General features: G+C 42.4%; 1 protein-coding gene across 4 annotated transcripts in view; it reads right to left on the reverse strand.

The window, feature by feature from the left end:
• The window catches only part of SEPTIN9 (septin 9), a 282,042-nt gene that overhangs the window by 143,120 nt on the left and 124,905 nt on the right, over positions 1-14,017 (reverse strand). The window contains exon 1 of one of the 4 annotated variants that reach the window (XM_032209324.1): positions 8,212-8,574. The exons of 2 other annotated variants lie outside the window; for them this stretch is intronic. In XM_032209324.1, coding sequence (XP_032065215.1) covers positions 8,212-8,266 — 55 coding nt within the window. In that variant the 5' untranslated portion in view covers positions 8,267-8,574. Of the gene's footprint in view, positions 1-7,976; positions 8,085-8,211; positions 8,575-14,017 lie in introns of those variants that run through there. One more of the 4 variants, XM_032209325.1, reaches the window with a different exon arrangement.

Genomic DNA, 14,017 nt, shown 5'->3' on the forward strand with positions numbered 1-14,017 from the left:
TTCTGGCTTTCAGATCAAGAGCTTTGATTTCTTTGCTGTTGTATCCAGCCAACCTAACACTCCAGAGCTTGTGAATACCAGCACAGGGAAAAGCTGAGCTAATGTGAAAGGAAATGTCTTCAAAGCCTTACCATGTCCTATGACTGCAGAAAGTTGGAGGAAAAGAGAGATTCCCAAGATGGGAAAGGAGTGTACAAATTAGCTTTCCTCGATTCAGGAATCTACAAATGTGCTAGACTACTGCTACAACTAGTATTTTCATCAGGTTTAATGGTTTGGAATGAGAGTCCAGCACTAAAGACCCTGGTTTGAGAATAATATGCAACCCAATCTTAATAGGCAACAGCTATTCAATTACAAGAAATCATCACACAAGGGCAATTGATTAGCTAAAGTGTGGCAGTCTTAATATGCAGCAAACAACTCAGTTCTCAGCTTGGGTCAAGTTCTAAGCAATAAGCACATACTTCAGAGATCAATAGACTGAGAGCACAAGAGAAAGGGTTTTTAATTCCAGTTTAATCCCCTATTAACTAGTTTTATTTATTTACTTACTTATTCAGTTAATACACTGTTTCATTTCCAAAGGCTGATAGGATTAGGATGGCTACTTCTGAAAAAACTGAGAAAAATATCCTTGTACTTCAAATACAGCATAGCAGCCAAACGCCACTGCAGGAAATTGTGGAAACAAGATTAATTTTCTCCAGTAATGTGTGTTGTTGTTCCTTAAATTCCTGTCAAGCTGTTTTGAAGATATCTTTATATTGCATGTTAAGAAACAGCGACATATTTTTATGGCCAGTCAAAGTACTTAGTTTTACATGTATAGCTGAGCTGGCAAGACTGGAGTCTTACACTTTAACCTTAATTTATTCTTACTTTTTTGAAATCAGTCTCCAATACATACATACATCTATGGAATAATTACTTGCAGATTAACACATTAAAGAAATGTACCATAGCTAAGGTTACCAATGCACTGACATGGTGTGTGTGTGTGTGTGTGTGTGCGCGCGCGCATGCATGTGTGTCCATATATCATACAAGCAGGGGGGGAGGGAGGGAGGGAGGGAGGGAGGGAGGGAGGGAGGAAGGAAGGAAGGAAGGAAGGAAGGATGGATGGATGGATGGATGTATAGTAGTGATAAATGCTGGGAAAGAAGAGTGACAGAGACATCCTATGAGCTATTCTAATTTGCATGGAAAAAATCTACGACTCTTCCAAAAACAATTTACAGCATCCCTTACCATTACAGTATACACACTGGCTAGGGATGCTGGGAGTCACAGCGTGTAAACATCTATACAATTTACTTCTGGGCTAGACATTAAGATTATAAAAACAGATGAAGATAATAACCCATGCACGTTATCCACTAATTCAAGTTTGGCATTCAGTCTATTCCTATATTGAGCAACAGTATAAACACAACACGAAAGTTGGCTAAGGAGTCCTGAATGAGAATATAACTTAAGTGAGTAGTCAGTGATGGATAAAATCGTGCACTTCTAGGTTAAGAAAATAATAATATAATACAGTTCTGATTGTATCTAAATGGAAAATAATACGCCCTGAACTCTGCTGAGTTGCCAAAAGGATGTGAGGCGGTGGCCAACCATCTCAATTTTTCCAGCTTCCCTCGCTTCTGCTCCCATCCTTCAGTTCAATGTAACAAAAGGAATGGTGGATCTCTTGGGCTCCCAAGACAAAGGTCAAATCCTACTCACACCTGCCCACTGAACTTCTGAGTAAGAGAGCTCCAGTGGTGGCCAGAAGCCATGCTTCAATGAAGATGCAGCTGTTTCCATACTTCAATAATCTCCCATTGTGTAGATGAAATTAAAAAAAAAATGTTCTACTCTTCCGAGAATAGAGCATACCACAGTTGCAGCAGAAAACATAGTAGGGGGTGGGCCAAAGTCTGTGACCCAGTACACCTTTTGTTTTGCTTCCAAGCACAAAAAAGGCATTCTGAGAGCTTCCAATCAATGCTGTATAAACCATTCAACCCCTTTGCACTTTTGATCATCCCACTTCATGATGGAGCTTGTCACTGCTAGGATTTTATTTTCTGTTTTTACAGGCAGAGAGAAGCCTATCAATTTGTACATAAGGAAATTCAAAGTCAAAATCTTCCAAATACAATCCTCTCAATGAAGTGAGACCCTGTTACTGCCCCAGCCCCTGCCCACTAGCAGTTCAAAAGCGAGTAGATTAATAGGTACCACTTCCCATCACTTAATAGGTGGGAAGGGAATTGTGTTCCATGTGCCTTTCGTCTATAGCCATGCCAACCACATGATTACGGAAAATGTCTTCAGACAATGCAGGCCCCCTTGGCTAAGATGAGCACTGTACCTTAGAATAGGGCAGGACTGGACAGGGAAACCTTTACATTTTGACTATTCCCCCATCCAAACAAGTTTTGCAATAGTAAAATTAAAGGGGGGGGGAGGATCATAGCCTATGACCTATCGCCTGACTTCCTGAATGAGGCCCAACTTTACAATTTTGCAATTTAAAATATTAGTTGTAGCACAGAGATTGAGAGTCCCGCCAATGCCCTTCACTGAACTTCTTTGTAACTTCACAGAATAGGAATGAATTAGTAATCATCACATGTTTCTGCAAGTTATCTAAGAGAGAGAGAGAAAATGCTAAAGCAACAGGCCATTTATCTACTCAGGACAGAGTTGGATTTCTTTGTCTTTCCTAATTCTCAGCCTTTCAGTAGTGCTGATTCACCCATTGTATTTTGTTTGATTTGACTAAAGGTGATGTTTGGTTTGTAAACCTCAGTTTAGAGCTTAGTTCCAATCAGTTGTAGATTTAATAAACATGCAGTAGATCAGCGGTCTCCAACATTTGTGGTTTGGGGGATCAGCTGGTGGGAGGATGGGAACCGGGCTGTATGAGTAGCAGACAAAGTTTGACTCATGCAAATGTGGGCCGGCACACATGTGCATGCACATGCAGCTTGACAAGTGGTGTGTGCATGCATGCGCATGTGCACCAGCCCATTATATGTGCAAGTTGAGCTGCGCACGTATATGCATACGCTTGTCAATTGCTCAAAATGCTCAGTTGCAAAAAGGCCCAGGGATTGGGGATCCCTGCAGATAGACAGATGTTATTTATTATGGTCATTGATCATTACAAAGTAAATTATGTAGGCAATAAACAAAACTTTGTTAACATTTGTGGAAAGGTATGGATTTCTGTTGGAAAATAAATAATAAAAAATCTGAGGCTTTTGAGAATTTTGTTATTAAAGATTATGAGGCAATAGAAGATATTCCAGCAAAACTGACAATATACAAGAACTGTGGTCTCCCATAGTTCAAGAGCAAAGTTTAATTGCATGTGACATTTTCTTAAACTTCATCTCTATGTTGATTGTGAGGTGAGCTTTAAAGCAGCCATAGAATAAGGCTCTTCTAAATTGTAGAACTATAGTTGGAGATTAAATATTAAGTTGGTCTAATTTTTCAGATTGATGATTTTCAAAAAAATATCTCCAATCAGGAATGTCTATTCCATTTCACTTTCCCTATTGGTTGTCTCAGAAAATGGTGTTTCTGAGAGAATTAAAAGTCAATATAGTGCTAATGTGAGGAAACCCCATTCCTAGATGTGTTGCAAATATGAAAGGTTTCAACTATATAGCCATGATACCACCTTGAGTCATTTGAACTCATCTGTATCTCTCCTTCTTTCACAAAAGTCCTGATATTCTCCAAAACTAGAGAGATTATTGTATTTCAGTTTCTGAAAGAGTAGTCTTTTCCATTTTGAGATGAAATAGTTGATTAACATTATATACCAGATTCATGTGGGAAATAGATAATATTAACCAATAAGCAAATATATTTCACCAAAACTGTTCTCCACCCTAGTGCTCCCAACTCCTGACAGAGTACTAGTTTGAGTAAATAAATCTGAAAATACTTTGCAGAAACATGGATTGCATGCTCCCTAAATTAGTTATGTTGCTATGTGAACACCATATGTATGATCTTTAGGTATAAATAACTTTAATATGCCATGGTTAAAAACATACCATAAAAGAATGTCCAAATTTGGACCTGATTATGTTCAGTTTTGGAGATTTCTTGCATGTTTCATTGATGACCTGTGAGATACGTGGCTTTAAGTCCAAACCATCCCATAGAGACTCCCCAATCTTGGTGCCCCTTAGGTGTGACTGTGTTTGCTGTGAATTCTGGGAGACGATTTTAAATCCCAGTCAAGGTTCAGAATTCCAACACTGAAGTGCACAACTGAATGATGCCCAAGTTGGCCAAGTCATCTTACAGCTTGCTATCTTGTTCCCCAGATCTGCCCATTCTTAGACTTTGTCCTTGGAACCACCCTGATTTCGTTTATAGGCCTAGAAAAGAGAAAACTTCTTATTACCGATCCGCAGCTTTTTGAATGTGAGTTTTTCCTGCCTTTCCATCTACATCAGTGTATGTGGTTTTAAGTACTCATAGCAGACAGGGAGAAGGTCTTTTTTTTTTAACAAGGAAAGACAATTTCTGGAAAGGAATAAGACTGCCACCCTCAGTTGGCCAATCCTCAAAAACAAAATAAAAACCATCTCCAAGTACTTTTATCAAGGCTAGGCAACAACTGACATCAGTGGAAGCTATCTTAAAATCTCATTGCCATATAGCACTGTTTTCAAAGGCAAGTTAATGCTGCCAACAAAAAGGCCTTCTCACAAAGTGATTCCCATTCTTAAAAAAGTCACTTCAACGAACTTCAGCAAGGCTTTAAAATAACTTCCCGATAGAGGCCATTTTTAAACCTCACAATAAGGCAGGGTTGCAAAAAAAAAACAACAATGAAAGGAAGTAGCAAAAAATCAAGGCAATAAAAGTAGTATCTAAGGAAAATTGCTCACAGTAGGTAGTTTCTCTGAACCTCATTTGGTGTGCACCTCCCAAAAAAATATTTCCATGGGTTAAAATACATTTCCAATTCCTTATATGCTATAATTTACTATACATGGAAATTGGACCAATCTGATCAGATTTACTTACATTGCAACCATGCTCATATTCCCCTTGATTCTAAATTTTTTTTTGTATTTATTGCACATTTATAGGCCGCCCTTTTCCCTGAGGGGACTCAGGGCGGCTTACAATCAAAGGGGAAAGGGAGTGTAGGACAATACAAAAAAAGATGTGAACAAAGGTAAATTAAACAGTAAAACTCAACATTCACTCGGCATTCGGGAGGGGCGAAAGTAAACTTATCCCCAGGCCTAACGGGCTAGCCAGTTCTTGAGGGCTGTGCGGAAGGCCTGGACGGTGGTGAGGGTACGAATCTCCACGGGGAAATTGTTCCATAGTGTCGGAGCCGCAACAGAGAAGGCTCTCCTCCGAGTAGTCGCCAGTTGGCACTGACTGGCGGATGGGATTCGGAGGAGGCCTACCCTGTGCGATCTGATGGGACACAGGGAGGTAATTGGCAGAAGGCGGTCTCTCAAATAGCCAGATCCACTACCATGGAGCGCTTTATAGGTGGTAAGTAGGACCTTGAAGTGCACCCGGAGATCAACAGGTAGCCAGTGCAGCTCACGGAGGATCGGTGTTATGTGGGCGAACCGTGGTGCGCCCACGATCACTCGCGCGGCCGCATTCTGGACTAGCTGAAGTCTCCGGATGCTCTTCAAGGGCAGCCCCATGTAGAGCACATTGCAGTATTCCAGCCTGGAGATCACAAGGGCTCGAGTGACTGTTGTGAGGGCCTCCCGATTCAGGTAGGGCCGCAACTGGCGCACCAGGTGAACCTGGGCAAATGCCCCCCTGGTCACAGCTGAAAGATGGTGGTCAAAAGTCAGCTGTGGGTCCAGGAGGACTCCCAAGTTGCGGGCCCTTTCTGAGGGGTGTAAGTTTTGTCCCCCCAGCCTGAGTGATGGTATGTTGGTCAAATTTTTGGGAGGAAAACTCAACAGCCACTCGGTCTTGTCTGGGTTGAGTATCAGCTTGTTTGCTCTCATCCAGTCTTTAACGGCCTCAAGACCCCGATTCTAAATAACTTCATTGACTTCATATTTGCTTTGTAGTCCAACTAAAATAATAAATAGGGCCAGCTGCCTTTAGCTACAAGAGAGAATGACTTACTTTTTTAGCAGTGCCTCCTTAGAGACAATAATCTAGCACCTCTGTTGCACTTTTTTGGTACTGGCTACAAATATTTTTATTGACTAAAGGCACTTTCAATTCCTGTTAATTCTTGGCTTACACACTGCTTTTAATTAGTATCTTTTCTCTTTTTATTTCATATGCTGCATTATTGATATTGTTATATATTGCATAAAACATCATTATTATGCAGAAGGGCCAAGGGAATAAAAGATGTTATATTCATTATTTACCATATGGATAAGGAACCTATGCTTACCGAAGGCCAAACTCGAATGATTTCAGATACCAAGATTAGTACAGAGAGATGCTGGCACTTAAAGTTCAGCCTGGAAGATCACAATTGCCCATTCCTGGTTTGCATAAGCGAGTAAGCAAAAGGATCTGCTTTGACTAATAGCAGTTTTTCTGAGTTCTCATTGGAAAAGCCACCCTCATTATCTGCTACTTCAGCAGGAAATGGTCAAGATTTAGAATGCTGGACCATCATGTGAAGAAGGGCTGCACCCAAAGTTGCAGCATCTGAAATGGTAGCATCAATGCATTTCCCCCCCCCCCTTCAGTTCTATGTTTTAAACCCTCTCTTTCAAAGCTGAGGTTTTCAAGATTCGGCATACCATATCCGTTGCAGGAACAGCAGGGGCCCTAAAATTTGTATAATCAGCTTTTTACAATCAAAGGGGGAGGAGGAGATGCATTTCCCCCTCCCCTTCCTTCTGTAGTTTTGATTCTCAAGTTACCACAAAAGTGTGAAAGCAACAGTGCAAAAGAGTACTAGGCAGACCTGACATGGCTCCCTGCAGGCAGTAAACAAAAGAGGCCATTTCTGGTACTGGAATATATTTAAGTTATGTTTTTTTTAAAAAAACAAAAACAAAACCTTTGAGTATCAAAAAGAGAAAGGAAACGTTTGCAGGGCTCCACTAGTCACAATGCGCAGCAGAATACTGGATTGAAGCCAGAACATAACCAGATTTTACGTTCCAATAACAATCTAACAACTGTATCTCCGAAGGAAAGACAGACAGACACAAACTCTCTAAAGGACTTCCTGATTCTCTGCCTTGGAAAATCAGAAGCCACTGGACAGAACAGGGAAAAGTACACACACACGCTCACACACGCACACAATCTTGAGCCTTGAATTTTCAGAATGGGTGGGCATGCAACTAGCGCCAAGCAAAACAAACAGGGAGGGAGAGGGAAGGGACCTTCCAGCCTCATTTTGGTCTGCACCACAACAAATTACAAGGCACTGCCTTAGCTACAGCTTGGACATAGGGGATGGGGGGGGGTCCCTGTCCTCACACACACCCTGAAACAGAGGCTAGGGTCACACCTCAAGAAGTTCATGCGCAGCACACACTCTTTCAAAGCCAAACCAATGTTTACCAGGTGAGACAGTGGACACAAGCATCTCTGGACAAGATGTATAGCAGGTAAGGGCTGTAGTTGGAATGGATCTCCATATAACAGGCAAGGGCTGTTGTTGGAATGGATGAAGTTAGAAAACAGGACTTTTCCTGATTTAACAAATGGCTCCCCCCCCCCCCCAGCTGCAACACTAGGAAAGTGGAAGCCAGCCCCAGGTCTTGTCTGTGTGAAGGGAAGCCAAAGCTTTCTTCCAAAGAGGGGGGGATGTATCTCACAATTTATACATCTTTAAATTAAAATTCCACTTTAAAATGGGAACATTTACCTGGACAAAACAGAAACAGGCAACTCGCAATGCCTTTATGCCTCACCAACCCGCGTCTACGTCTATTTTACCAGAGTTCCCCCTTCCTGCCGCAATTCAATCTAGACTGATCGCAACCCACCGGGGGACCGGCTCCGCGATCCGACCCACCATCCCAAGAATAACATCGGCCTCTGCTCCGGGTGTTTTCCGCTGGCTCGTAGCTACCGCGAGCGAGGGGTGTTGTTGTCTTGGATCTGGAAACAGGCGCGGAAACGAGCGGAAAACGGCGCCTGAGTAGCCGCAGGAGGGGGAATCTGGGGTCGATTCCGCTTCCTCCTCTTTCCTTCGCCCTCCCTGCTTCGCGATCTACCTACCCTCGAAGTCGGAGATGATCCCTTCCAGGTGCGCGTTGACCGCCGGATCGGACATTGCCTCCCTCAGCCGTCGGCCGTGCGCTTGGAAATACCGCCCTCGCCTCCCCCGAGGTCCTCGCCAAAGGCCGGAGCGCGGACGGAGAGCCGGGCGCCCTCGGAAGGCCCCCTAACAGCGAGAGGGGAGGTCGAGTGTCGGCCGCGAGGCGCTCGCAGGCAAGAGCCCCCCCGCCCCGTGCCTCCGTCCCGCTGAAGAGAGTCGAATGAATGGAGGAAGGAAGGGGAGCCGCGGCCCTCCCCGCCCCTCCGCACTTGGCAGCCCCGCTTGCGCACAGGCTGCGGCGCACGCCTGTCAAGCCGAGCCGGAGCAGGGCAACGCCGACCAGAGGCTGGCGAGAAAGCGGCTCGGTTCTTTGGCCCGGAGGGAGGGAACGAGGTCGCTCCGTCCTAAAGCGTTGTCAGTTCGTAAAACAACCAGCCCGGGGGAGGGGACTGTCGCCTTGCCTCTGCCTCTGGCATCAAGGAACAAAGTCAGATCACTCCAGCCGTCCGCGCTGCGACAACCTGGAAATGGGTTTCTGAGAATACTCAGACGTCTATAGCCTCTTCCATTAATGTGAATATACCCTGTACTTAGAAATCCAGGAGAAAAATTGTACGCTGGGGTGGGGTGGTGGTGGTATTTTTATGACATTAAAGTACTCTAAAATGGTTTTCCCAGTTGCAATGTATGGTTGTGAAAGTTGGACCATAGGAAAGGTGGAGCCCCAAAAGAATTGAGGCCTTTGAACTATGATGGTGGAGAAGACTCCTGCGATTGTCCCTTGAATTGCAAGGCATCAAACCAGTCAGTCTTAGAGGAGATCAACCCTGACTGCTCTTTAGAAGGCCAGATCCTGAAGATGAAACTTAAATACTTTGGCCACCTAATGAGAAGGAAGGACTCACTGGAGAAGAGTCTAATGCTGGGAACAATTGAGGGCAAAAGAAAAAGGGACAACAGAGAATGAAGTGGCCGGATGGAGTCACTGAAGCAGTGAGTGTAATGGACTCCAGAGGATGATAGAAAATAGGAAGGCCTGGAGGAACATTGTCCATGGGGTTGCGATGGGTCGGGCACGACTTTTCAACTAACTATAACAATTCTAAAATCCATTCTTTCCTTTCACTATAGGTTAATTTGGCACCTATTGTGCAGGTGAAAACTTCAGACACCGTGTTAGCAGAAGGGAATATTTACAAGTAATCTTCTCATAGCCCCGGGACCCAATTCGACACTGGCCCACCAACAGACCAGCTCTTCTTTTGTTTCTCAAGCACTCCATCCATCTTTTTTTCATCTCAAGCTGCCTTCAAGGAAATCAAAGTAGCATTACTGGGAGCAATCCATTGTTAACCATTAAAACAATCCCAGTAGGGAAGTTGAACTAGAAAGTCTGGAAAAGCAAAGAGGGGCAAAAGAAAGAAGGGGGGGGAGAGTAAAACTAAGTTAAACAGTCTTTAAAGGCTGAGCAAGGGATAATTTTAAAGGACCTTCAGGCCAATGCAAGCAGTGTTGCTAAAGAAAGACAACTGGGCTAGTAATTAGGAGTGACTGCAGCAGTCTATCAACCTCCCTTCCCCACCCCAACCTACAAGTATGGTGCCCTTCAGGGGCATTGAGCTACACTTACCCGACAGACTGGCTACCCCAGAGGAATTCTAAGTAAGGATCCAGGAAATGAGTTACTTTTGTTAGATTAAAAATCTAATAAATAAATATAGCTTTGCAACACTCCAATTGGGTGACCCTCCCACCTGTGTCTGGCCACTGAAAGTGGGGAGGAGGATTGTAGTCCAATAAATCTATAGGATGATAATAGTGGGAAAACTACTTTACACTACAGCCATTCTGTTTTTATCATTCCTCTTTTGCCCAAAGCATTTCCTGGGCATCTTTTTTTTTATTTTACACGGAGATCTCTGCTTCCTACTGTAAATGTAAAAATATTTACAGATCCCTCACATCCTGGACATACATTGTTTCAACTCCTACCCTCAAAACAGCGCTATAGAGCACTGCACACCAAAACAACTAGACACAAGAACTTTTTTTTCCTGAATGCCATCACTGCTAAACAAATAATTCCCTCAACACTGTCAAACTATTTACTAACTCTACATTACTATTACTATTAGTCTTCTCATCATTCCTATCACCTATCTCCTCCCATTTATGGCTGTATGACTGTAACTTTGTTGCTTGTATCCTTACGATTTATATTGATATTGTTTCCTAATATGATTTGATTGCTTATTTGTACCCTATGACTCTCATTAAGTGTTGTACCTTATGATTCTTGAAAAATGTATCTTTTATTTTATGTACACTGACAACATATGCACCAAAGACAAATTCCTTGTGTGTCTAATCACACTTGGCCAATAAAGAATGCAATGCAATGCAATGCAATGCAATGCAATGCAATGCAATGCAATGCAATGCAATGCAATGCTATTCTATTCTATTCTATTCTATTCTATTCTAAATGGACAATCACTGTTGATCAAGATCAGCTCCTGGTGACTTCAGGAATACATCCATGCTTCCTACCACTGACAATAGCACAAAAGTACATGGAGCTCTACTCCTAATTCATGCCCTTAGCTTAGCTACCACCACTCCCATCTTCAACCATCAGCTTGCTATTTTTGCTTTCATGTATAAGTCAGTTGTTTCTTTGTTACCACAGTTGCCAATTAATGAAAAGAGTAGTAAAAGTAGTAACTTATTTCTGAAGAGTTTTAAAATGTCACATGGATGTAAGATGCTAATAAAAGACAAACCTTTTCAAGTGTTTAAGAGAAACTGGACTACGGCTGGGGAAATTCAGCTGCAAATCTGCCTTTAGCCATTAAATCAGAAGGGTGACACTTTATCTTATCTTAGCCTATTTCAAAGATGATGGTGCATTGCCTTGAGCTCCCTGGAGGAAATGTGACTGTGAATGGAGTAAATACATAAAAGGAAGTTAAAGCTCTATGTGTTTAAAGCACCACTGTGAATGGTCCTTTAAGTAGAAAAATGGGATAAAATATTTTAAATAAATAGCTACAGAATCTAAGAAGATATTTAGATGACTTTTCCTCAGGCACTCTAGCAAGCTGGAGAAATTTCATTGTATACATGATATACAATGACAATAAAGGTTTTGAACTGTTAAATCTTCTACTGATAGAACAATGAGTTTCTGTTACATGCTTACACATGTTTTCAACATACTAAGAACATCTGTTCATTATTTATAAATTACATATTATTAATGTTAACTGAATGTGGGTCTGAGCTCTCTATGGCGACACAATCTTTCCTGCACTGGTGAGACTTTTCCATGTTTAATGTCTGTTTTTATTAACAGCATGACATAGAGGAAATTTTAGATGAGACAAAATTGTTTTATTTTTTAAAGAAAAGCTATCAGAATAGTGGCCTCAGCAGGATACTGTTTAATCCAAGGTAGGAAAAAATGTGTCTGCCATACTTTATAAGATCAAAAAGAGCAATAAGGGAACTTTGCTTGCCTTGAATGTTTCAAGCTGTTTTTGCGCTTAATTTTGGGACTGCTGAACTGCAACATTCTGAATAGCTTCTTGCCATCCAGCTCTGTTTTCAGTCAGTGTTTGTGAAATACATAGTCCCCATTTATATTAACAGTAGGTGACTGTTTGAAAACAGGTAAGAGCCAGATTTCTCCCCAATGTACCCTGTGGTGTATTTCAGAACAAAATTAGTGTTAGGCCACAGTAGATTTCTACCCAGCGGCATTATTCTTCTTGAGTGCAAAACTGGCATCACTTCCTTAATTCTAAAGAATTGCTGTGATTAGCATCTCTTTATCACCACGGAATCAACCAGGGGATGATGCAAAGATACCTACTGGTTGGCAAATGCTCAGTGTTGGGGCTGAAAGGAACCCTGCATTTCCTTCTGCTGCAGTGCTAAAGAGAAGCCACACAATCCCTTTTGGATTCTGCTTTTCACTCTGTACACTTATCCAAAAGAATGAATGGAATGGAGGAAAGAACCTGAAAGTAATCTACTTAGATATTAATTTAGACTAAGGCAGAGGTGGTATTCAGGCGGTTCTCTCAAATTTGGGCGAACCAGTAGCAGCGACTGCGGGAGGCTCTGCCCACCCACCCCAACATAATGCAGGAGCACTGCACATGTGCAGAAGACGATGTGCATGCACAGACATGGCGCAAATGTGTGTGCCCGTGCACTAACATTTGCGAACCAGTATGGAAGGTAAATGAATCCCACCACTGGACTAAAGTGTTATAAACACTAGTTTAATGCCCAATATACAGTTGCAAGAAAAAGTATGTGAACCCCTTGGGATTATGTGGAGTTTTGCATGAATTGGTCATAAAATGTGCTCTGAACTTCATCTAAGTCACAACAATAGAAAAACACAGTCTGCTGAAAATAATACTACACAAACATTAGATGTTGCCATGGTTTAATTGCACATAACATGTAAACATTCACAGTGGAGGGAGGAAAAAGTATGTGAACCGTTGGTCTTAATAACTGGTTGACCCTTCTTTGGCAGCAATAATCTCAACCAAACGTTTCTTGTAGTTGCGGATCAGACCTGCATAACAATCTGGAGTAATTGTGGATCACTCCTCTTCACAAAACTGTTTCAGTGTAGCAATATTCTTGGGATGTCTGGTGTGAATCGCTCTCTTAAGGTCATGCCACAGCATTTCAATCGGGTTGAGGTCAGGACTCTGACTGGGCCACTCCAGAGGGTGTATTCTGTGCTGTTGAAGCCATTTTTGTGTTGACTTACTTGTATGCTTTGGGTCATTGTCCTGTTGCATCACCCATACCCTGTGGAGCTTCAGTTGGCAGACAGGTAGTTGTACGTTTTCCTGCAAAATGTCTTGATAAACTCTGGAATTCATTTTCTCATCAATGACAACAATCTGATCAGGCCCTGAGGCAGCAAAGCAGCCCCAAACCATGATGCTCCCTCCGCCATGTTTTACAGTGGGGATGAGGTTTTGATGTTGGTGTGCTGTGCCTTTTTTTCTCCACACATAGTATTGTGTGTTTTTCCCAAGCAACTCAATTTTGGTTTCATCTGTCCACAGTATATTTTGCCAGTAGTGCTGTGGAACATCCAGGTGCTCTTCTGCAAACTTCAAACGTGCTGCAATATTTTTTTTGGAACAGCAATGGCTTCCTCCGTGGTGTCCTCCCATGTACTCCATTCTTGTTTAATGTTTTCCTTATTGTAGATGTGTCAACAAAAATGTTAGCATGTGCCAGAGATTTCTATAGGTCTTTAGCTGACACTCTAGGATTCTTCTTTACCTCATGAAGCATTTTGCACTGTGCTCTTGCAGTCATTTTTACAGGACAACCACACCTAAGGAGAGTAGCAAGAGTGCTAAACTTTCTCCATTTGTAGACAGTCTATCTTACCATGGACACATGAACATCAAGGCTTTTGGAGATACTTTTGTAACCCTTTCCAGCTTCATGCAAGTCAACAATTCTTGATCGTAGGTCTTCTGAGAGCTCTTTTCTGCGAGGCATGGTTCACATCAGACAGTGCTTCTTGAAACCAGTAAACCCACAACAGGTGTGTGTTTTTAAAGGGCAGAACAGCTGTCAGCAACACATCCAATATCATCACACTGATTGGAGTCAAGGTTGGCTCACTCCTGGCTCCAATTTGCTTTTGGAGACATCATTAGGCTAGGGGTTCACATACTTTTTCCTCCCTTCACTGTGAATGTTTACATGTTATGTGCA

Source organism: Thamnophis elegans, chromosome 2, assembly GCF_009769535.1.
Source record: "Thamnophis elegans isolate rThaEle1 chromosome 2, rThaEle1.pri, whole genome shotgun sequence".
In the NCBI taxonomy this organism is placed as follows: domain Eukaryota; kingdom Metazoa; phylum Chordata; class Lepidosauria; order Squamata; family Colubridae; genus Thamnophis; species Thamnophis elegans.